At 43.5% G+C, this 23,015-nt stretch overlaps 1 protein-coding gene across 6 annotated transcripts in view; it reads left to right on the top strand.

Annotated features, from left to right (window-relative positions):
- Window positions 1–5,019: 5,019 nt before the first annotated feature.
- PRRC2B (proline rich coiled-coil 2B) overlaps window positions 5,020–23,015 on the top strand; it is a 69,695-nt gene continuing 51,699 nt past the window's right edge. For 5 of the 6 annotated variants that reach the window (XM_030536057.1, XM_030536059.1, XM_030536062.1 and 2 more), the window contains exons 1-2: window positions 5,020–5,196; window positions 22,819–22,986. In XM_030536057.1, the coding sequence (XP_030391917.1) occupies window positions 22,872–22,986 (115 nt within the window). In that variant the 5' untranslated portion in view covers window positions 5,020–5,196; window positions 22,819–22,871. The remainder of the gene's footprint in view (window positions 5,197–22,818; window positions 22,987–23,015) is intronic. The other variant, XM_030536058.1, reaches the window with a different exon arrangement.

Here is a 23,015-nt window from a genome sequence, read left to right on the forward strand (position 1 = left end):
CAGTCCACTCTACTTTGGATCGTTATCGAGCAGAACCCGTCGTCATGCATCCATGCTGTTCTCTGGAATGGTGTATTTTTAATGCAGTTTTTTTTTGTACAGAAGTCTACATTTGTAAGTTCAACTTTCATGATAAAGAGAGTGCATTACAGTACTTGTATTAGGTGAACTGAAAAATACTATTTCTTTTTTTTAACAGTGCAAGTATTTGTAATAAAAAATAAAGTAATCACGGTACACTACATTCTGTGTTGTAATTAAAATCAATATATTTGAAAATGTAGAAAACATCCAAAAATATTGGTATTCTATTATTAACAGTGCAATTAATCATGATTCATCGCGATCCATTTTTAATATCACTTTACAGCCCTAGTATTTAGCTTCGTGCTGCTAACAAGGCTGGAGCAACCAGGGGGCTCATTATTGCAGTAGAGCATTACCCTGTGCTCTCTGCCAGGGGCGGCTCTATGTATTTTGCTCCCTCAAGCACGGCAGGCAGGCTGCCTTCGGTGGCTTGCCTGTGGGAGGTCCCCGGTCCCTCGGATTTGGCGGCACGCCTGCGGGAGGTCCGCCGAAGCCGTGGGACCAGCAGACCCTCGGCGGGCATGCCACTGAAGGCAACCTGCCTGCCACCCTCACGGCAACTGGCAGAGCGCCCCCCTGTGGCTTGCCGCCCCAGGCACGCGCTTGGCGTGCTGGTGCCTGGAGCCGCCCCTGCTCTCTGCCCTGCTTGGACCTGTACAATATTATGCACCAGTGCTCCGAAGGATCAAGCTCTTTGGGTAAATATGATAGAAAATATATTCATGTGCAAGAGAGAGAGTTTACTTTGCCTGCCCAGGAGGAGGAAAATGGATAGAGACAGACAGAAAAGCAAATGTACCAGACTGGTGCCCAGATTCTCTGAATGAGACTGTGTGAGTGAGAGTGTGCTGATGTCCAGAGGAAGATGGATTGTTCCACCTAAGTGGCTGTAAGATGAGGAACAGAGGGAATGGCCAACATTCTCCAGAGAGAAGAGATGAGATACAGTGGGAGTGAGACAAGAGGAATATTTTGACTCCAGTAATGGACGGACGCTGACATAGAGAATGATTATGGATTTGTTCGGTTTTTGCAGTACTGCTGACTCGCTTGATGTCTGGATAATAGGCTCGCAGAACCACTTAGGAACATGGCACATGGACCAAGCATCTGCTCAGGCCTTCCCTCCCTTGACATTACTCCTGGTGACTGGATCTTAGAGCAAACACCTCCAATCTACAGAAATCCAGGTGATTGGGCCTAGCTGTTTTCTCTTAGCCTAGGGCTGCGTTGGCAACCTATGGCACGTGTGCCAAAGGCGGCATGCGAGCTGATTTTCAGTGGTACTCACACTGCCCGAGTCCTGGCCATCAGTCCGGGAGGCTCTGCATTTTAATTTAATTTTAAATGAAAGTTCTTAAACATTTTAAAAACCTTAATTACTTTACATACAACAATAGTTTAGTTATATATTATAGACTTATAGAAAGAGACCTTCTAAAAACATTACAATGTATTACTGGCACGCAAATCCTTAAATTAGAGTGAATAAATGAAGACTCGGCCCATCACTTCTGAAAGGTTGCCGACCCCTGGCCTAGGGGCTGCTGCTACTACTACTTCTCAGGCATTGATCACTCTCTGAGGAACACTTTTCTATGGGAAAAGCCCAATGGCAATAACAGCACCTTCCACTGGGAGGGAGGGATGGGAATTGAGTACTCTGATACCTTGTAAACTCTGCTGATCAGCCTGCAACAAGGAGCTGTTCTTTCTGCTACAGAATGGTCAAGATGGCTCCTTTTTTATAAAGAAAAAAAATTGAGTCCTATTCTTTTCAGATTATTAAAAGCTGGTGGAACTTAGAAACTTCACAATGGAGCCTTTAGTGAGGAAATTGAGTTTTGCCAAGTCTGAAAAATAAAGAATCAATTATAATAAAATTTTAAGCAATTGAAACATTGCTTCTGAGTGTATGCGGAGACTTCTACCTTACTGGAGCCTTGGTTCTCTTTCCCCTTATGGTGAATTAAGTTCTCCTTGACTAAGGGACCTGGTAAGTACAGAGGTTGCTACAGTCAGACTGCTCCTTGGATAACTGGTGGTAGAACCAGACTTCCAGACCTCACATCCTTTGTTTTTTTTGTCTTCCGTTTTTGACAAGTATGGAGAAGAAGGATGGAGGATATTGTCTGTCTGCTGGCAAAACACCTACAGACCCAGCCACTCCTGCAGTTAACAGAAGTGGCAAAAATTTAAGTTTGCCATTCAGCGGTATGAGGCCCATCCCCAGCACCAAGGGCAAATGTTGAAATGCCTGGAGAACTGCAGGGAGTCTTGCTGGACCTGGAGAGGGCAGTTGAGGCAGGCCTGGCCCTAGGTTTGCAAAGCTGTGGCTGGAAGATGACTTTTAAGGTCTTTGAGTGACCAGTGCTGCCAGCTGGAAAGAGTTGATGTGATTGGCACCGTTTCTAATGGGTGAGGGTCAGGTAGTGTACAGAACCTTGAGTGCTGAGCAGTCTGGCTCATATCCAGAGGTAAAAGCTGCCATTTTAAACAGACAGAAACTAACTCTGGAAGCATATTGCCACTGGTTCTGGGTCCAACCATTTCATGGGGAGCACACCAGAATGTAGTGGCCCAGCAGCTGCAGGACCTTACTACCCACTGGTTTTATCTTGGCCCAGCTATATGAGGAGGGATTGGACCCAAAGACTGGTACAACTGGGAAGGTAATGTAACTTAGCAGGGAAGTCTGCAACCCCAAAAGCTTTCTACTAGGCTGCCCTAAGGCTGGATGGGAGAGATCTGAGGGAAGGGATTTCCATGGCTGATGAGATGGGATGGAGGTCTCTGCCCACGCTAGCAGTCTACACTTTCAGAGAGCAGAGTCCTTATAGGAGTTGAAAGAAATGTGCTCCTAAAGGGAGAAGGTTTTGATGCTGGAGGAGGAGGAGGTGATGATCTCAGGGGCAGCTCTAGACATTTTGCCACCCCAAGCACGGCGTCATGCGGCGGGGGGCACTCTGCCGGTCGCTGGTCCCGTGTCTCCGGTGGACCTCTCGCTGGCGTGCCTGCGGCGGGTCTGCTGGTCCTGTGGTTTTGGTGGAGCCGCGAGACCAGCGGACCCTCTGCAGGCACGCCTGTGGGAGGTCCACTGGAGCCGTGGGACCAGAGGACCTCCGCAGGCATGCTGCCGAAGGCTGCCTGTCTGCTGCCACCCTCCCGGCAACCGGCAGAGGCCCCCCCCCGCGGCATGCTGCCCCAAGCATGCGCTTGGCGTGCTGGGGCCTGGAGCTGCCTCTGAATGATCTATACTGAAACCTCCTACAATAGCAGTGCATGACACAGTGATGGGCACCAAATATGAATGTCATAATAAAGGAGAATTAAATAAATTTTATATGGCATCATATCATGTATCCCAATGTAAACAGGAGTATGCTAGGCAGACGGAATTCTCTGCTGGCTGTAAGGATTCCCTGATTGTAAAATCAAAGAAGAATCATAAGTGAGACTTTAAATACAATTGAGAAATGAAGAAAGAAGGCTTAGCATTTGACAGGTAGCTGACAGCCAGTGTGAAATGGTCTCACCTCACTTCCTACCAGACGGGTATCCCTGCCACAACCACATCTGTCATTAATTGGGCCTCTTTCTGGCAGCCTTAATGAAGAGGTGAACTAAAAGGGCTATGGAAAATGATCTCCCATCTTAGTGTTAAAGGTGGTCACTCCAGGGCAGGGCTGCAACACGTTAGGCAGTCTGTGTAGGCAGATGAAACTTTAATTGATGCTACTCATGCCATATCTTGTGTGTGACAGATCTCCACTGATAATCTCTCTCTTCTCCCTGGCCATATCTGCCTCTTGATTTGCTTCTCCCTTTTGTTGTTATTCCAGGGTCCAATCCTGCAAGCCCTCTAAATACAGAACTCGCAATAACATTGGTGGAAACCCCCAGGGCACAGCCCAAATGGTGTCACTTTTGGGGAGATACAGGTTGCTATAGAAGATAAAGCTATTGGGAGATGGTGGCTCCAGCGATTTGTGGCATTCTTGACAGGGTCTGAAGCCACATCAAGGTCAGGGAGCTACAGACAAGGATATGACTCCCACAAACACATAGATGAGGCATTTAGGGGGGTTGTATCATTGCTAGATTGGGAACTGATTTAATGTTTAGAGAGAGGAATGAAAGAGAAATTCCCTGGCTTCTCACCTTACTGAGAAACTGCTTCATCCTTTGCACACTCTGGGCCTGATCTAAAGCCCTTGAAGGCAATGGGAAGACTCCTAACCTCAACTTTCATCCCCTACCTGCCTAAAATGAGAAATAGGAAAGTCTGATATTTCTCTCTTGACTGCTCCTGGACCAAACCTTCTCCTGTTCAGCCCAGGTTTCTCTCTCCTATTTGCATGTACATCTAATCATCTTGGGTTTTTGTTATTTAAAGCAGGAGAATAATTTCTGCCTGACCATAAAGTCATCCTGACAATGCCAGGGCTCAAGGATCCCAGAGCTGTTGCTGCTGGAGCCTGTCTTGGCAGAACCAAGCTCACACTCTTTCCTCCTGCAATCAGTTTCATGTCCCGTTTCATCGCCTGTAACCATGGTGGCATGGACTGTATTGTCCTCCCCCAAAATCCCTGAGGTTTTGGAATCAGACTACAGAGAGCTTCCCAGAGCGGAGCCTGGGGTTAGACAGTTGTGTGGGCCTGTCCCTATCTCTCCTCTTTCTCAATCATTCTTCCCCCTTTTTGCTTGTCTTTTGACTCTTTAATTCTCTCTTTCTCTCTCCTCTCCTCCCTGGCACGCTCCCTCCTTTCTTTCCCTCTTCCTCTCCTCGCCTCGCCCTTGTCATTAACCCCTCTGGGCAGCGGAGCGCCTGGCTTTCCTCCGGGGTCCCTGCAGGTGTCGCTGTCCGGTTTGTAGGCCTCTGGCTGCGGGATGAGTTGCTCACTCCAGGCCGGGGATTGACAGGCCGGGCGGGCAGGAGTGGAGGGGGAGGGGCAGACAGACACAGGGAGGCAGCCAGCGAGCGAGAACCCGCAATCCAGCCAGCGCCGCCTCTGCCTTTTCAATCCGCGGCCATCCTGCTCCCTGAGCCCCCATCGCCCCTCCTGACTCGGCTCCCCAGGCAGACGCGGCTCCCTACCACCACAACAGGTGGGTATTGGGGCCGGCTGGCGGGTTGGGGCGGCGGGGACAAGGCAGCCCTAAAATGGAGCCTGAGCCAGAGGCTGCCTGGAGCCCTGAGGGAACCAGCCCGAGCCGCCCCCTCCCCCCTTTCAGGTTTGTCTCCATTTCGGCCCCCCCCGCCTGGAGTGGGGTGCACCCCGGGCCCCGCACCCCCAGCGCCGCGGGCCGAGGCAGGCAGTGCCCGCTTCAGCCCCCTTCGCCCCGGAACAAAGACCTGGGGGCTTGGTGCCCGGCGGGGGGGTGACGCCGTGCCTGGAGGGCAGCGCGATCAGCCCCTTGTCCGCCCCAGCCGCGGAGCCAGCCCGGGTGACGGTGGTTTGGAGTCTGCAAAAACCAGTCGGGGATGGAGCCTCCCTGCGTTAATAGCAGATGTGGGGCCTGTTAGGCCGCCCCCACGCCTCGCTACGGGAGGGGGCTTAGAGGTGTGAGGGTCGGTTTCCAATGGCAGATCTCTCCTAAAGCTGGGTGGCTTTGCCCGCTTGGATTTGGGGGGTGCTTAAAAAACCGTGTTTAGCCCCGTTGTTTTGGTTCTGCGCTCCGGTCATGGGAGGCCTGGTGTGTGTGTGTGTGTGTGTGTGTGTGTGTGTGTTACTGCTGCTATTACAAACTGCTAAACCCTCCCCCATCTGGATTATAAAACTATACACGCTGCAGAGCATCCTGCCCCGTCCCACAGTCGCTCTGCTACGCACAAACGGTGGTGTATAAAATAGTTTAATTAAACAGTGTTTATTATTAACTAGTCGATTTTTGTTTTCTGCGAAGACGGTTAAAAATAGAAATAACTACAGTATCTTGATTTTACAGTGAAGAGATTCTTGTTGCAATATATGTTTCAACAAGACATCTCAGTTTTGCAGCCCCAATTGTTTTATTGTTGTATTTACTGTAGCTGTGCAAAGACCAGACTAAGGAGCTGAAATGCAGCTTGTGGGGGGAGTGTTTACAGTGCAGCTTCTGAGGCTGTTAAATGTAGTGGAGACGTTGTGTTTTGATGCTGGATCTTGGAAGATGCATATGTTATTAAAAAAATACATATTTTTATTGTTAGCAAAGAATTTACTTTTCTTTTTCTGGTTTCTGGGCTTTTGGGAGTGTGTGCGCTGGAGATGAAAGTCCTGAAACAGGTCTTGGCTCGACATGTAATGTTTTTTCCATGCATCTCAGAGTTTGTGGATGTTTTGATTAGCAGAACTGTGTGGGCTTTGGTTTGAGTGGTTGTAAACATTCTTTGATTCTGAGTTTTGGGTTTTGTTATGAAAATTTTTCTTCATAGCTCTGTGTAGAAAAGGCTCTGTATGTTGAAAAGGTGATAGAGGAGCAGCAATTTTGGAGGCAGTATTTGATGGATTAATACTTTCATATAATGAAGCACTTTTATTTTAATGGTACTAGTGTTTGTCATAATATAAACAGGCTATGTAAATATTCAAGGCCCTGTGTCTCTTTCTAGAGACTGGGGGTGGGATGGGCATTGTTCCTGAAAGCTTGGATACTCCCTCTTCAGCACTAGCAGAGGATGCCCCTCATCTTGCAGAATTGAGTCCTGATTAAGGATTTGTAAATTAGTTTAAAACTTCCATTGCAGTGGTGCCTAGATGCCTCAACTAGAACAGACCTCATTGTGCTAGGCACTGTGCAAACATAGAAAATGACAGTCCCTGTCCCCAAAGAGCTTGCACTGGAGTGTTGGCATCTGACAGGTGGATTTGCCAAATATAAATTTGGAGTCAAAATTCCCGGGGCAGAGAAGTTGAAGGTGGTGGGTGGTGCTGCTCTCATTGTGCTCTGTCAGGCCAAGTCCCTGAGTAGCTAAAGCTTTTAACTGCAGTTTTGCTATACATGAATTGGCCCTGATTCTGTGAGGAGCTACAAATGGATCAAACCTTGGTCTGTGCAGAGCCCCATTGAAGTCAGTGGTGTTCTGGGTGGGTGGAGCAGTCATGTTGCTTCTCACAGGTCTGAAACCTTAGAGATTTTTTTCCGTTTGTTTTTATATTTTTGAGGTGTGAAGGATTAATAACGATCTTCATTGTTAATCTTTATTGTCATGATGACCAGTCTGAAATGTGCTTTTTCTTTAAGGCATATTAAAAGGCAGGTTAAAAATTACATTTAAAAAGTCCATAGAGGATTGGCAAAATTTGAGGAATTAAAACCAAATGTATCGTTCTCGTTGCTTCTGAATTTTTCTTTTTGGACTTAATTTGGTTTGGACATTGAAGATAAGCTGGTCTGTTTCACTTTTTAGTCACTTTCACTGTTTAGTTCTTTACCCTAGTCCAGTGGATGCTGCACAGGTTTCAGGGCAAATTTTAAATGGAAATCAAACTGTTGAAATATATAAAAATATGATTACATAATTTTGTTTTCACTTAAAGCATTGTCCTGAAATACAGCTGGATGGAGAGTTCATTTTATAATTCCAGTCAGGAGTTTAGTATGTAACTTGTGGTTTTATTTATTTAGGGTTTCACAGAATTTATTTTGAATAGAAATGGCTACATTAAATTTTTCTTAATTCACTGAATATTTTGTTTGGCTTTAAATCCAGTCTTGCAACATTTGCAAATGAAACATTGTACCTTTTTGCTAGTGCCTGAAACCCAGAAAGTGAAATTATTTTGTCCAAGCTGGTTGAAACACACAAAGTTTAAAAAAAAAAAAAAAAGGTTTTAAAAAATCTTAAGTTTTTAACCTGAGTAATTCAGGTAAGGAATTTAAAAAAAAAAAAAAAAAGATGACTTTTTACCACCCTTTTAGTATTATATTTTATTAAAGCTTTTTCCAGTGCATACATTTAGGAACTAACTTCCGTTGAACAGTGTGCTAAAATAAATAATATTTATCAAAACATTATGACTTATCAGACTGGGATAGTATTAGAATCCACGTTTGCACTGTGCCTGCTACTATGGGACCTGGTCTCTGGTTGGAGTATTTGACTGCTCATATAATATATTTTTGCATAGCTACCAACAGTCCTGATCCTGCAAGTTGTCCCAGATGAAGTACAGCTTGCCAGATCAGGGCCATAGTTTTGGATGTCACAGTAAGACCTCTTATGCACCTAACCTTTGAAATACAGTGTGTATTCTATTGTTCCTTTCACAAATAATCAGCTGTTTAGGGTTCACATTTATCAGTTTCCCAAGATTTCCATTGTACTTATCCAGGTAATTTAATGTACTTTAGGACCAGTAGGGTTAGGACTCATGTTGCAGTAGGACTTAAATCATGACAGCCGTATTATTTATTTTTTCTCGGTACAAGGAGATCTCACTGTAGCAAGACTTCCTTTTGTGACTGTTCAAATTTAAGTGTGTGTGTGTGGAGAGAACTTCTAGGATAGTAAATGTTAATTTTGAAATAGGGGAAGGACGAATAAATTAGTAATCTTACAGCTCCCTAGTTTGACTAGCTTGTCATTGGGAACAGAAAACACATAAATATGGGTCTTTCAGATATGTCACATGGCCCAATAGAAACATTCTGAATGGGTAAGAGCTGGTGAATTGTAAATCTTCTTCCTAAGCACTTCTTGGATAGCTATTGAAATAAACTGACTTTTCTTTACTAAAACAAACATAATCCACTCCCAAAAGTTTCTTCCGGGGAAGATGTGTGCAGATTTGTGACCGCAACACAAGTTTGTTTGGATAAAAGCTTTTTCCAGAGAAGAATACATGTGGATAAAGCAGAGAGCTATAATATGTTATAACTCACTGAAACATCAGTTGGTTTCATTATGAGAGATTGTCAGAAACTTCTTATCTAGCATTCAAGAGCTCTGTTTGTGGTTGTGTGTACATGTAGGTTTAGATTAAGAAATAGGTTTTGTTGTGCTGGTGCAGAGATGAGGGAGCTGTATGTTTTGGAGCAAAATTGTTAGAAGGTTTGTATGTGTAAAACTTGAATTTGTCAGGAAACTGTAAGACCACATCTATAGTAGGCTTGAGCCTTTTCTACTAGCAACAGCGCTTTTATATTTGACTGTGGAACTGGAGGGGACTGGCATCTCTTGAGTTGCTGTGCTAAAAGATCTGTAGGTACAAGACAGCAAGGAAACTAGTGCAATTTTGGAGCTGCAAATGCAGGGGCATATGGAGGTGATCATCATCCCCTGTGACTCTGGTGCAGCTGCATCTAGAATATATTGTCCAGTTTTGAGCACCTGTATTACCAGGAAAGTATTGACCAATTAAAGGGAGCAACAAAAACTCCTAGAAGGCTGCAGGCATTGATTTAGGAGGAAAGATTAAAAGAGCCACACCTTGACTGAGTGTGAGAAAAAGTGATTACAGAGTTATCAGAAGGATGTAAATATCAAACAGAAAAAGGAGTTCTTTTGGGTGGTACATAAGGGAATAATTTGGAGTTATGGGATGAAATTAAGGTGGGGGAATCTAGGAAATCTTTCTGATAGTGAGATGAGCTGGCAGCTCTTGACAAATCATCCATTGTCACTAGCAGGAAGACTTACTCTATTGTATTCTGATGCTTGACATGAGCACAGGGCTTGTGGTTGGCTGGAATGGAATGTTTGAAGCCTCCCAGGAGTTTCAGATATACAGCAGAAAAGCCAAGGGACTGCAGAATTAACACTCTATTGAAACAAACAGTGATGGAGGGGTTTGGGGGAATCCTCCTCTTCCTCCTATGGAGCTGCACAGGACTTTCTTGCAGTGGAGCTGGGATAGATCTACTGCAAGGAGTAGTTGAGGACAGGGTTTAGGAAGCCTGCATTGGATATGTATGTGTCACATTACTGTTCATGAGCTTCCTGGGGGCCTTTCTACAGTGGGGATGTAGTGTCAGGGCTGCTGCTATGTAGATTTGTCAGATATCTCCACCTACATGTGGTACAAGGGCAGGTGCAAATGTGCAATAGGCTACTGTAGTCTTGAGGCTGAAGTAGCAGTCCTGAAGTGGGATGAAGGGCAGGGATGAAGGATTTCTCTCCTGCTATGCCAGCATTTGGGCTTAGGCAGTTCATATGTTTCTGGTTCATTATGTTTTTCTGAATTTACAGAAAAGCAATGCCCTATCAAGTCAAATTCTGGAGGGTTTTCTTCATAGCCATAAGGGCAAGAAGCTTAATTTTTGGAAAAACTGAATATCAAACCCGCAATTAACCAGGGGCAGTTTCTTTCCAGTCATTGACGAGTACGCCCTTGATATTGTGTTAATTGTCATTGTTCTGCATTCAAGAGGAATACAGCATTTTATCATCCCACATAATTATACCAAATACTTAGGGCAGTGTACAGGGTGAGCCATCTAGAATGTTTTCAGTATTCTGGAGACCAGGATACTTGCTGTAGACTATAATTGAATCATGCACAGCCTGTCCTGCAACATACAGGAGGGCAGTGTAAGCCAGTAGAGAGAGGTACACCAGGAGTCAAGAGACATGGGTTCTGTTCCTGGCTTTGTCACTAATCCACAGGTTGAGGTGACCTTTGGCAAGTCACTTAGATCCTCTCAGTTTTCCTATCTGTGAAGTTGATAGGATGCTTACCCGCCTTTGTAAAGTGTTTTGTAAATCCACACATGAAAAGCCTATGTAAATGAGAAGTATGAATATATGGGTGAGATGTTTCTTACTTCCTATCCTACAGTGCTCAGTCCAGATGTCCTGCATACAGAACACAGCTGCTTTTCAGAAGACCTAAGCAGAACTTTTCATTATTTCAAGCATGTTAAAAGTGCTACTCACACAATAATATGATCACTTACTTCCTTGTGTCTGTTGCTCTTTCCCTATTAAGTACTTTCTCTAATTCATGGTTGATTAAAAAAAAAAAAAAGATCATTGATTAATTTTTAATTTGGATTTTTGTTTAAATTAAATTAGTTTATTTTAAATGTATTTTTCAAGTTTAAAAATAAAGTTGAAATTTAAATTTAAATGTGAAATGGACAACCTTTAAGGCTTTACTTTATAATAATCTACTAACATCATTTAAATTAAACAAAAGTATAAAGTAGTACATTTGCTGCCAAATTTTAAAGAAAGCCAAACCACTGAATTGGTGGAAGAAGTCACTGGTTAAGTACGTGGAACAGAGACTTTGTTGAAGTGCTAAACCAGCCTTTGACAGCAGTAGCCTCTTCTTGAGGTGCAGAGAGAGTAATTGATTCATTTCAGTTTATATAACTAGTTCAGCTCAATGGCTAATTCACTCAAAGTTGAGAAACTGGGAGCTGAAAAAGAAAATAAGTTTGTTTTCTCTTCCCACTATAAATAAAAACTAGGCATGAAAGGATGAGATGTACTAGTTCTGAAATCTAGAAGGACGTGAACATAAAAATGGCCATACTGGGTCAGACCAATGGTCTATCTAGCCCAGTGTCCTGTCTTCCACAGTGAGGTGCTTCAGAGGGAATGAATATAACAGGAGATCATTGAGTGATCTATCCCTTGTCATCCACTCCAAACTTCAGACAGTCAAAGACTAGGGACACCCAGAGCATGGGATTGCATCCCTGACTATCTTGGCCAATAGCCATTGATGAACCTATCCTCCATGAAATTACATAATTCTTTTTGAACCCCATTAGAGTTTTGGCCTTCACAACATCCCCTGACAAGAAGTTCCACAGGTTGACTGTGCGTTGTCTGAAGAAGTACTTCCTTTTGTGTGTTTTTAAACCTGCTTGCCTATTAATTTCATTGGGTTACCCCTGGTGACATGGTGACCAGAGATAATCAGTTTAGTTTGCTAATTACCAATAATAATTCTTTTGTTTAATTAGTTTTAAATACAAAACATATTTTGGTAAACTTTTGATAAACTATTTTTTGTTATATATCTATCCCATTTAAGGTACTTTTAGTTAATAAAAACAAATAAATGCTTTTAAAATATATGTTCATCAATTAGTAAATAAGAAATTCATCATTCACCATTTTCTAACTATATGAAATATATAAAAATTAAGAATCTGAATAAATGTAAGTTAAGCTATATGGTTGCTTACAGAAATGTGATGTACATATAACATGTCCTGCTGGTTAGCAAAAAGCAGCCTCAAATTTAGCTTGAAGGCTATAATTGCAAATCAACATGTTTTAATGGTTACCAGCCAATGAGAATCAACCTTTCTTCAGGAAAATAACTGAAAACTACAAATTCAAAACATAAAATCAGTTATTGAAATTGAGGTTTCTTTCTTGATGATTTAAATCTTGCTAATTTAAATCAATCTGCCCTGCTTTAATTTCCTATGGACCTCAATGTGCATATCCAGTGCAACCAAGTGATTTGAATAACTGGCTACATGTAAACCAATGATGGAGTGAAATGCGGTATTATGGTTTTTTGTTGTTTTTTTTTTAAAGGGAAAGGATTGGAAATACTTTTTTAGGAACTGACATCTCAGATACTGTAGTATTTGAACTACAGACTTGCCTGAATTGCTGTGAATTTTATTTGTAGTTTGACCCAACTGTTCCAACAGATTTGATGAATGTGGGAAACCAGAAAAAGTTGAAAGAGAATGATTTATTCATCTCCTTGCCAGTGCAGTATTGTTCTTTACAGTACACATACTAGTACTTTGTCCTGTCTAGTTCCAGTGGTGACAGGCAATGGAACTCCCACCATTTCCTGTGGAGAAGATTTTATATTCAGATCAACAGGGCTTGACAAATCCACTCAAGTAAGAAACTTTCCCTTGTATGTATTGTGGTGGGGACTTGACCTTTAATCTCTGTGGATTTGAAACTCTCTTTTTTTTTTTTGTCTTTATGGTTGTGAAAATAACCAGAGTGTAAGCTAATTCAGTGTAGTCAGGAGACAGTTTGAGAGGGTGGAGAGGTATAGGCTGCCTAATATCCAAATCCTGTGAAGCTGAGCTCTTTGGTCTATAGGCGTGGTGGGTCATATTCTTGACATGGACATGGACTCCCAAAATCCTACCTCAGTTGTGTGCAGAGGAACCAAATTGATTTCGTATGGCCTCTAATGATCCCTTTCCCATTTGTCCTGACCCCTATCTGTGCTAATGTCATATGCAGTACATTTCCAGGCTTGTCATCTACTGAAAAACACATCAAGAGTTGTGTTTAGCCTACTACTAGCTAAAAGTTGCACTGTCCCATGGGTGTAGTAATTCATAAAGCTGAGTGTGAGGAGCTGAGGACTTCAAATTTGGACTTAAACTATTCTGAACAAAAAGAGCCATCAACCATGCTTGTAGCTGTTTCCATCACTTCACGTTGACTTAAGACATTCTAGGCTTCAGAGACAATTCTGGAATCTCATCATATCGGTTTTATTTCTCTCTTTATGCCTTAAGTGCGTTTATCAGAGTGTGGCTTGTCTGTCTTCAAAACATGCCCTTCTCTAGTTTAAATGAATGCTTCTTTCCATCCACCTCAGTATATTGCAGTACTTACAGACTATACCTCATACCTCTGGTCTTCAGCATGTATCAAGATCACCAAGCTGACACAGTGCACGTACAAATGAATATCATGGACGCTACATTCAATGCCTCCACAGGGCTTTAGCTAGTGCATGGTATTTATTTGTGTTTTGTGTATTCAGTTACTTAAGTAGATCAGTTTTATCGTAAAGCACCTGGGTTACTTGGCTGGATAGACTCTCTCTATAATGATTTTAAAGTAGAAGGAAATATGTGGGTTCCATGTGGCGCACTGGGAGGATTTATTAGCTTAAGTTACTGAATTTTTAAAGTTGACTTGTCAGTCATGGAAATCACTGGGACTCTGAGTTGCTGATCGGTGTTACAACCTGAGCAGTTGTGCACCTGTTATAACTTGAGATCAGTTCATGCTCACTTGTAGTTATGGGAGCATTCCTGCTGCCTTCAATGAGCTGCTTGTACGGGGAAGAGGAGCAGGCTTTGGCCCATTGTCTCTCTTTTAGATTTTCATCCTGTGTAATTCTCTACTGAAGGACATTATTGTCAGATACACAACAGAACTACCATGTCAGTTTTTCTCTCCTCTTCAGTTTTTCTTTACAGCCATTGCTCCTTCATGGATTTTTCTCCTTTTCTTTCCTACCCAATAGTCCCCATGCTTCTGAGGCCTCAGTAGTGAACGGTTAGTGCAGGGGTCGGCAACCTTTCAGAAGTGGTATGCCGAGTCTTCTTTTATTCACTCTAATTTAAGGTGTCATGTGCCAGTCATACATTTTAATGTTTTTAGAAGGTCTCTTTCTATAAGTCTATAATATATAACTAAACGATTGTTGTGTAAAAGTAAATTCATTTTTTTAAATGTTTAAGAAGCTTCATTTAAAATTAACTTAAAATGCAGAGTCCCCCCGGACCGGTGACCAGGACCCAGGCAGTGTGAGTGCCACTGAAAATCGACTCGCGTTGCTGCCTTCGGCACACGTGCCATAGGTTGCCCACCCCTGAGTTAGTGTGATACTATTTATAAAACTGTAAGTGTTTAAGGCCCTTTGAAAGGGGCACTGGAGTGAGAGTCAGGAGACCTGAACTCTGTTCCTTCTGCCACTGAAGTGACTTGCCCAAGATCACACAACACTCCCCTTTGTGCCTGAGTTTCCATAGCTGTAAAATAGGGATAATGATACTGACCCTCCTCTGAACATCATTTGAGATCCCAATAAGAGCTAAATATTGTTTGTTGTTGAAATGTTCAAATACCTAAATACTTAATTAAAAATATTCTATAGCTCGTGAAATCTGGGGATAAAGTATGGTGAGTCCATCCTAATAGGTTGTGTGGGAGATGCATATAAATATAAGTGGTGCTCCGTTTGGTTTTAATTTGCTTAATCAGGAGAAGTCCTGTTCTTTTGGTGCTGAGGAGGTGAGGATGTTGCATCTTCATGAGCTCTTCCCTGGGTGTTCAGCTCTCACAGGAGTTTCAGCAAGGCAAGGTGGAAGGCAAATGATTTTTAGAAAATATAGTGCTGAATCCTCCAGGTGTTAGCTTTGGGAGAGCTCAGAGCATATATACAATTTTAAGTGTAAACATTTGCACTTAAATAACGCTCCTCTTCTTTGTGTTTTAAAGACAGCTTGCAAAACGCTAGATCACTTCCCCAGGTATAAAAGAAAGAGGGTGATAGGTTTGACTTGTGGAAGTCACAGGTGGTTCTCACTTAACTGAGCTGCTCTGACCTTTGAGGTTTAGCTTCTGAAGTATGAAATGTGAAATGTGTGCTTGTTGCATTTGTTTCCATTTGGGCCTTGCTAACTTGCACTAATCAAGTGGTTTCAGGAAGTCACAGCTTCTAGCCTAGTAATGTTTGTTATGTGAATAAGATTTGTCAGAGGTGGGTGTTGGGTCCAGTTTTATTTAACACCTTCACTGTCTAGATGAGGGCATAAACAGCATGTTAATGACATTTACAGATGCTACTAAATTGGTCCATCTTATCAGACATCCTGCCTCCAGTAGTAGCCAATTCCTGATGCTTCAGAGTAACGTGAAACACCTGTAATGCATCTGCCTGACTGAAGGCAGGAGTCCCCCTTTCCTGACGCTTGGATAACTAGTTAATTCCTTAAAGCATGACATTCTTAGTGCAGGAGGCTAGTTCTTTTTCCTTCCAAAACTGAAGGCTTGTCCAGGTCTACACTTTTGTACCGGCATAGCTTTGTTGGTCAGGGTGTGTGTGGGGAAAAAAACACACCCCTTAGAAACCTAGCTATGTAGACAAAGTTCCCAGTTCCTAAGAGGACTTCTGTTGGTGTAGCTAACATTGTTTGGGGAGGTGATGTTCTTACACTTGGAGAATTCCTCCTCTTGGTGTATGCTGCATCTGCACTACAGCACTATGCTGGCATATGCTCAGTATTGTACCATAACCTGAGTTCCTCACTGATTGATTGCTCTCAGGGTGGAAGGATGGCCCTTGAAATATCTCTCTCGGCTGTATGAACCCAGGATCTTGTATGGACCTCTTTCTCTGCATGAGCTGCATACCAGCTCACAGGCTGGATTTGCCTAGGTTTTCCTCTTCATCTTAGCCCTCAGTTACTGGAGGCTAGGGCCTTCCTGTTTATAACACTGTTTATCTGGTCCTTGTGGAGAAGCGGGATCCTCAGAGATTACTAATGGACCTGCTGTGCTTTTTGCCTAGATACAGGCACGCTCCACTGCCAGACTTTTCAGTCTGCATAAGTGACCCTTTATTACTCAGGTAGAAGGTGGGCTGTGAACCCAGGCACCCAGACTTCTCTTCTCAGTCACAAGTTTGAGATGTTGGCCAGTAACAGATGCTTCAGAGGAAGATGCAAGAAATCCCACGATGAAGAACTATGGAGTCATTTGCTAATAAGGGAGTTTTGTTCCTGATGCTCTGTTGTCATGAAACATGAGGATTTACATGCTGCTTTATACGAACAAACAAAAAAAACCCAAACAAAACAGATGTAATGAATGTCCCTCATTAACAATATCAATGTCTATCCTTTTTTAATCCCACTAATCTATTAGCTTTATTATTTCATGGCAGTGAGTTCCAAAGTTAGGTATGCATTGTGTATAAAGATATTTCCTTTTATCAGTTAGTTGCTTTTGAGTTTCGTTGGCTGTCCCAAGGCACTGATGTTAGGAGAGAGGGTAATTAGGAGCCCCTGATTTACTTTTTCTGTACAGGTCTGTCACATCTTACTCAGGGTTATGTTCCGCAGTCAGCGCATAAAGTGAAAATCGCGTGTGGTCAAAATTACATTGAGTGTAATGGCGGGCAGAATCGCCCGCACTACAGGTACAGTATTAAATTGTTGGGTTTTTTTTTGTTGTTGACCACGTAAAGCTGAAATTGTGCATGTTAAATGCGCGTAAGATGCACAGACCTGTACTGTTTATTTTGTATACCTCTATCATATTTCCTCTGTGAATTGAACAGTCCCAGTCTTTTCAATCACTCATCATACAGAATTCCCTCCATGCCTCTAAGAGTATGTCTAGACTACCAGTTGGATTATCGGGCAGCGATTGATCCAGCGGGGATCAATTTATTGTGTTTAGTCTAGACACGATAAATCGACCCCTGAGTGCTCTCCCGTCGACTCCTATACTCGGCTGCCGCGAGAGGCGCAGGCAGAGTTGATGAGGAAGTGGCAGCAGTCAACTCACCATGGTGAAGGACACCATGGTAAGTCGATCTAAGTACGTCGACTTCAGCTACATTACTCACTTAGCTTAGGTTGCATAACTTAGATCTTGAGTTCATTGTAATTACTGTATCCTGCATTAGTGGCCCCAAGCAGAGGCCAAAGAAAAGGGCTACAGTCAGGCAGCCAGCTTTCAGGTATTGCAATCAGCAGGTGCCAGCTTGCTGCAGCATGTGTTTTAATAACCATACAGAAGGGTAATTCATTTCTTCATGTGTTTAGATTTTATATATTTTATATTTTCAGTCTGCCAGCCTGGGAAATCTTTTAAGATGCCCGTCTGGATCCCAAGTCTGGCTGCCTGACGGGAAAATACAATTGTCTCAAGGTAGCTTTTGGAGTTACAGGCAGATGCACTCTTTCCAAAGTACAGCAGAAGACCAGCTGGCTGAGCAGAACCAGAAGAAGAATTTAGCAGGGTAGTTGGGCAAATACTCACTTTCGATGGCCTTTGCACAGACGTTGAGGTCTGAGGGTCGGTGTTGTATCTTCAGTCTTAGATGGAATGCCTGTCACTTTTGTTCAGATCAGCAGCTGTCCTGCAGCAGGGTCAGTTACAGTAGGAGGGGAGGCAGTGTGGTCAGTGGTTACAGCAAAGGTCTATAGGTCAGGAGAATGGGATTCTGTTTCTAGTTCTGCTATTAGCTCACTGTGTTATCTTGGTTAAGTCCCTTCACCTCTCTGGGCCCCTATTTTCTCTTCTGGAAAATAGGGTTAATGATACTTAGCACTTTGCAAAGGTTGGTTTGAGATCTCAGTTGAAAGTCGTTACAGTAAGTACAAAGTATTCTGTAAATGTCACTTGTCCAGATTCTGACTGCGGTTGCTCCATAAGGCTTGACAACAGGCTTTTCCTAGCATGCTTCTATGTTCTCTGCTTTGAAGTGGTTGTTTATTCCTCCTCCATCCTTTTTAATGATACGAGATGTGATCAAGAGGCAGCTACGACTCAGTTACATAACTTGTTGCTAGGTTCCTCTTTGGCAGTTCTACCCTGATATCTGTTTGCATGCTGACTTTCAGGAATGCAGGGTTTTTCTGTTAAGCAGCCAGCTCCCAAGCCACTTAACATTCTCCCCCTCCCCCCCACTATTTTAAAATTCTAAAGAGTTTGAGAAAAGTTATTGCTCCTGTTAAAGTGAAGGATTGATACCTAAACAGCAGAGTGGACAGGTGTTTAGCAGACTTCACCTCAGAGGGTTCTGGTTTAATGCACCTCAATCCTGATTTCCAACACACCTGCTAAAACAGTCCTGGGGTCCCACAAAGGATTGGCAGTGCATCACAGTCCTGATTTGCAGCATCACCTCTTATTCTACTCTAGTCGTAGGGCTCTCTACAGCTCTGCCAGAGCAAACAGAAACAATTATCCTCAATCCAGCACCATATTGCCCTCCACAGTAATCAGGACATAATTCTCCTTTCCTCTTTCATGCCCGTCCTACTAATAAAATACTGTGGAAATAAGGGAGGGATCATTGTTTTCTTTGGCAAAAGATGAATGTCTGAGAAAATATTGAACCAGGGAAGGTTCCAAAGATGTGCCTGCTATGCCAAAGGAGAATGTGTCCCAAGATTGGCTTTAAGCCTCATTGTCTCTGCAAGGCCCCACATTGCAGCTCCATCAGTCTGTCTGTGAGGACTGCATGGGACTCCTTTCAGAGCATGTCATTATTCCTTGATCAGCCGTGGAAGTTGTTGTTTTGAGTGGTACCAAATTCTTCTCAGCTTCCTGAGACTAAGCATGCTGAATCCAAAGCTCCAGCCCAGGATTTAAACCTGGCAGCACTGTCATTCAGCCCCTAATGCCAGTTTTATTGACCACAAATTTTCTTCCTGGCTGCTGCTATTAGATGTGCTTTGGTAGCCTGGATGCAGATGGCAGCACAGTATCAAACTGGTGGTGTCCAGCATGTGTGGCCTATGCTTATTCTGTATATAATATGTGGTGAATTTATCCTCTTACCTGGAAATCATGTTTGATAGGGGATTACTAGTGGAAGTTGTTGCTTGTGGTTAGAGGCTAGTCTCTTTCAGAACTAGTGATTATTTCACCTGCCTTGTCTCTCGAATATCCTGGGACCAACACGGCTACAATAATGAGAAAGTTAACATTTTTATCCAATAACTATGCTTATCAGCAGCTTTTCCATACTAGCTCAGTCTTCCACCTGAGGTGTTGTTTGCCAGATTTTTTATGTATTGCGTTTTGGTTACAAATTGTAATTAATTTAGTTTTAGTGGCAATTATTGCTTTGGAAGCATCAGTTTAAGATTGGCACCTCTTCAAATTCCCCTGTCTCCATCTGCTGGCAAGGAAGGAGGATATTCAGACATTGGGGACTGGTATAAAAATGGCTCAATAGAAGTGGGTTTTGACTCTTTAAAATGCATATAAAATGACAATTTATCAATTATTCTGTCTGCTCTGAAAACACATTATAAAATTGCATTTTCTCTGTTGTCTGAGGCCTGGTCTACACTATGCATTTAAACCGAATTTAGCAGCGTTAAACCGATTTAACCTTGCACCTGTCCACACAACGGGAGCCCTTTATATCGATATAAAGGTCTCTTTAAACCGGTTTCTGTACTCCTCCCCGACGAGAGGATTAGCGCTGAAATCGGTATTGCCATGTCAGATTAGGGTTATTGTGGCTGCAAATTGACAGTATTGGCCTCCGGGCGGTATCCCACAGTGCACCACTGTGACCGCTCTGGAAAGCAATCTGAACTTGGATGCACTGGCCAGGTAGACAGGAAAAGCCCTGCGAACTTTTGAATTTCATTTCCTGTTTGGCCAGCGTGGAGCTCTGATCAGCACGGGTGGCGATGCAGTCCCAAATCCAAAAAGAGCTCCTTCATGGACCGTACGGGAGATACTGGATCTGATCGCTGTATGGGGAGACAAATCTGTTCTATCAGAGCTCCGTTCCAGAAGACGAAATGCCAAAGCATTTGAAAAAAATCTCCAGGCTGTGATACAGAGTCCACAGTACAGTGCTGTGTGACAAGCGTAACGGAAAGCCAAAGAATCAAATGGACGCTCGTGGAGGGAGGGAGGGGGTACCAAGGACTCCAGCTATCCCACAGTCCCCGCAGTCTCCGAAAAGCATTTGCATCCTTGGTTGAGCTCCCAATGCCTGTAAGGTCAAATGCATTGTCTGGGGGTGGTTCAGGGTATATCTCGTCAATTTACCCCCCCTCTCCCCCTGCGAAAGAGAAGGGAAAAAAATGATTTCTTGACTTTTTTCAGTGTCACCCTATGTCTACTGCAGCTGCTGGTAGACGCGGTGCTGCGGCACTGAACAGCAGCATCCTCTCCCCTCCCTTCCCAGGTGGCAGACGGTACAGTGCAGAAGGACTGGTAGCCGTCCTCGTCGTCATCCCATGAGCGCTCCTGGCTGGCCTCAGGTGAGGTCAGCTGGGGGCGCCTGGGTAAAAATAGGAATGACTCTCAGTCATTCCCAGCAGATGGTACAGAATGGCTGGTAACCTGGCGGCTGAGCTCCATCAGCCCCCCCCCCTTTCATGTCTAAATAAAAGATTCTGTACTGCCCGGACTATCATAGCAGCAGGATGCTGGGCTCCTCTCCCCACTACTGTTTAATGTCCTGCCTGGGCTATCATAGCAGCTGGAGGCTGCCTCCCTCTCATTTTATCTCACTAAAAAGTCAGTGTTTCTTATTCCTGCATTCTTTATTACTTCATCACACAAATGAGGGGACACTGCCACGGTACCCCAGGAGGGTTGGGGGAGCAGGGAATCAACGGGTGAGGTTGTTGCAGGAGCATCCCCTAGAATGCCATGCAGCTCATCATTTCTGCAGGATCTGACACGGGGCGGCTGTGCTCTCTGGTACACTAATTCATTAGCACACTTGCACCATATTCTAGGCAGGACTGACTCTATTTTTAGATACAACATAAAGGCGGGAATGACCCGGGGAGTCATTCCCATTTTTGTCTTTGCGCCCCCAGCTGACCTCAGCAAAGGTCAGCCAGGAGCACCCATGACAGCAGCACACGGTACAGAACGACTGATAACCATCTCTGCTATCTTGCAAAGGCAAATAATGCTGCTTTGTAGTGCTGCAGTACCGCCTCTGTCAGCGGCATCCAGTACACATACGGTGACAGTGACAAAAGGCAAAATGGGCTCCGTGGTTGTCATGCTATGGCGTCTGCCAGAGCAATCCAGGGAAAAAAGGCGCGAAATGATTGTCTGCCGTTGCTTTCACGGAGGAAGGAATGAGTGATGACATTTACCCAGAATCACCCGCGACACTGTTTTTGCACCATCATGCATTGGGATCTCAACCCAGAATTCCAATAGGTGGGGGGAGACTGCGAGAACTATGGGATAGCTCCCCACAGTGCAATGCTCCAGAAATCGATGCTAGCCTTGGTACATAGATGCACACCACCGAATTAATGTGCTTAGCGTGGCTGCGTGCACTCGACTTTATACAATTTGTTTTACAAAACCGATTTATGTAAAATTGGAATAATCCCGTAGTGTAGACATACCCTGAGCTACTGAAGTCCTCTATTACCTCGTCCACCTTGTGTTACATTTTTGTTGGGTTTTCTTCAGTAGTTCTGATACTTGGGACACTTCTGAAGTAGTAGATTTCATTTTTAAGGGAGGGCTTCACTCCTGATTGTCTGCTCCCATGTTCTCCTACCAATCGTAGTTAATCTCTTTCAGAATGTGAAAGTTTAAATAAATGGTCACATGTGCATTGTAGGAAAAATGTGTTCCTGGAGTTGTGTATCTTTATCTTAATAATTACTAGTGTGTTTATTTTGATGTAAAAATCACATATTTCAAAAAAATTTCATGAATTTGAATGTACTTAGAGTTGCTTATAGAGTTTTTTAAATCTTCCATAAGGACTGTCAGTTATTTGAACTCCCTGTTATGTTGCTTATTCCTCATGTCCTTTCAGTGATGTTTAACTGATATCCTTTTGTAATAAATTTTCTTAAATCCCCAAAGCCAATACACCTAAACACCCTCCTCCCCAGAGCCCAACCACGGCACTCACCCTTTCCCAGATGACCTCCTCCCCCCAGCCCAGGGATCAAGAAAGAGAAACAGCCTGATGCACAGTCCCAGAATTTCCTGTGTGCCACCTTCTCCTTCCCTGAGGACATGCTGGGAACTGCAGCTGCCAGGAACTCCCTGGCTCCCTTTCCCTCCCTCCAGCAGCCCATTTCTGTGGGGAAAAGGAAATTCTGCGCTTACAACGTTAATTTCTTTAAAATTTTGCATTGCACGCTGAGGTAGAATAACCTCTAACTTTACAGTTACTCCTGGGGGAAAAGTGTCATAGTTTATCTTGTTTCCCTACTGAGTCCTGGCTACTATCATGTAGGATATTTTGTACTTTTACTTATCAAAGGATAAATAATTGGTCTGATGCTATTTCCGCGACTCTCTCTCATTAAAAGGCAGATCAGAAGCGGTGCACAGAAATTTCCTTACTAGATGACATTTCATCGCAATGTCCGATCGTTTGGGGCAAATAACCAAGGGAAAGGATGGGAAAAGCAAGTACTCGACTCTCAGCCTGTTTGATAAGTATAAAGGAAAGTCAATAGAAGCTATCAGAACTACAGGTAAGGAATGCCAGAGGCAAGCTAGTTAA

Source organism: Gopherus evgoodei, chromosome 16 (genome assembly GCF_007399415.2).
Source record: "Gopherus evgoodei ecotype Sinaloan lineage chromosome 16, rGopEvg1_v1.p, whole genome shotgun sequence".
In the NCBI taxonomy this organism is placed as follows: domain Eukaryota; kingdom Metazoa; phylum Chordata; order Testudines; family Testudinidae; genus Gopherus; species Gopherus evgoodei.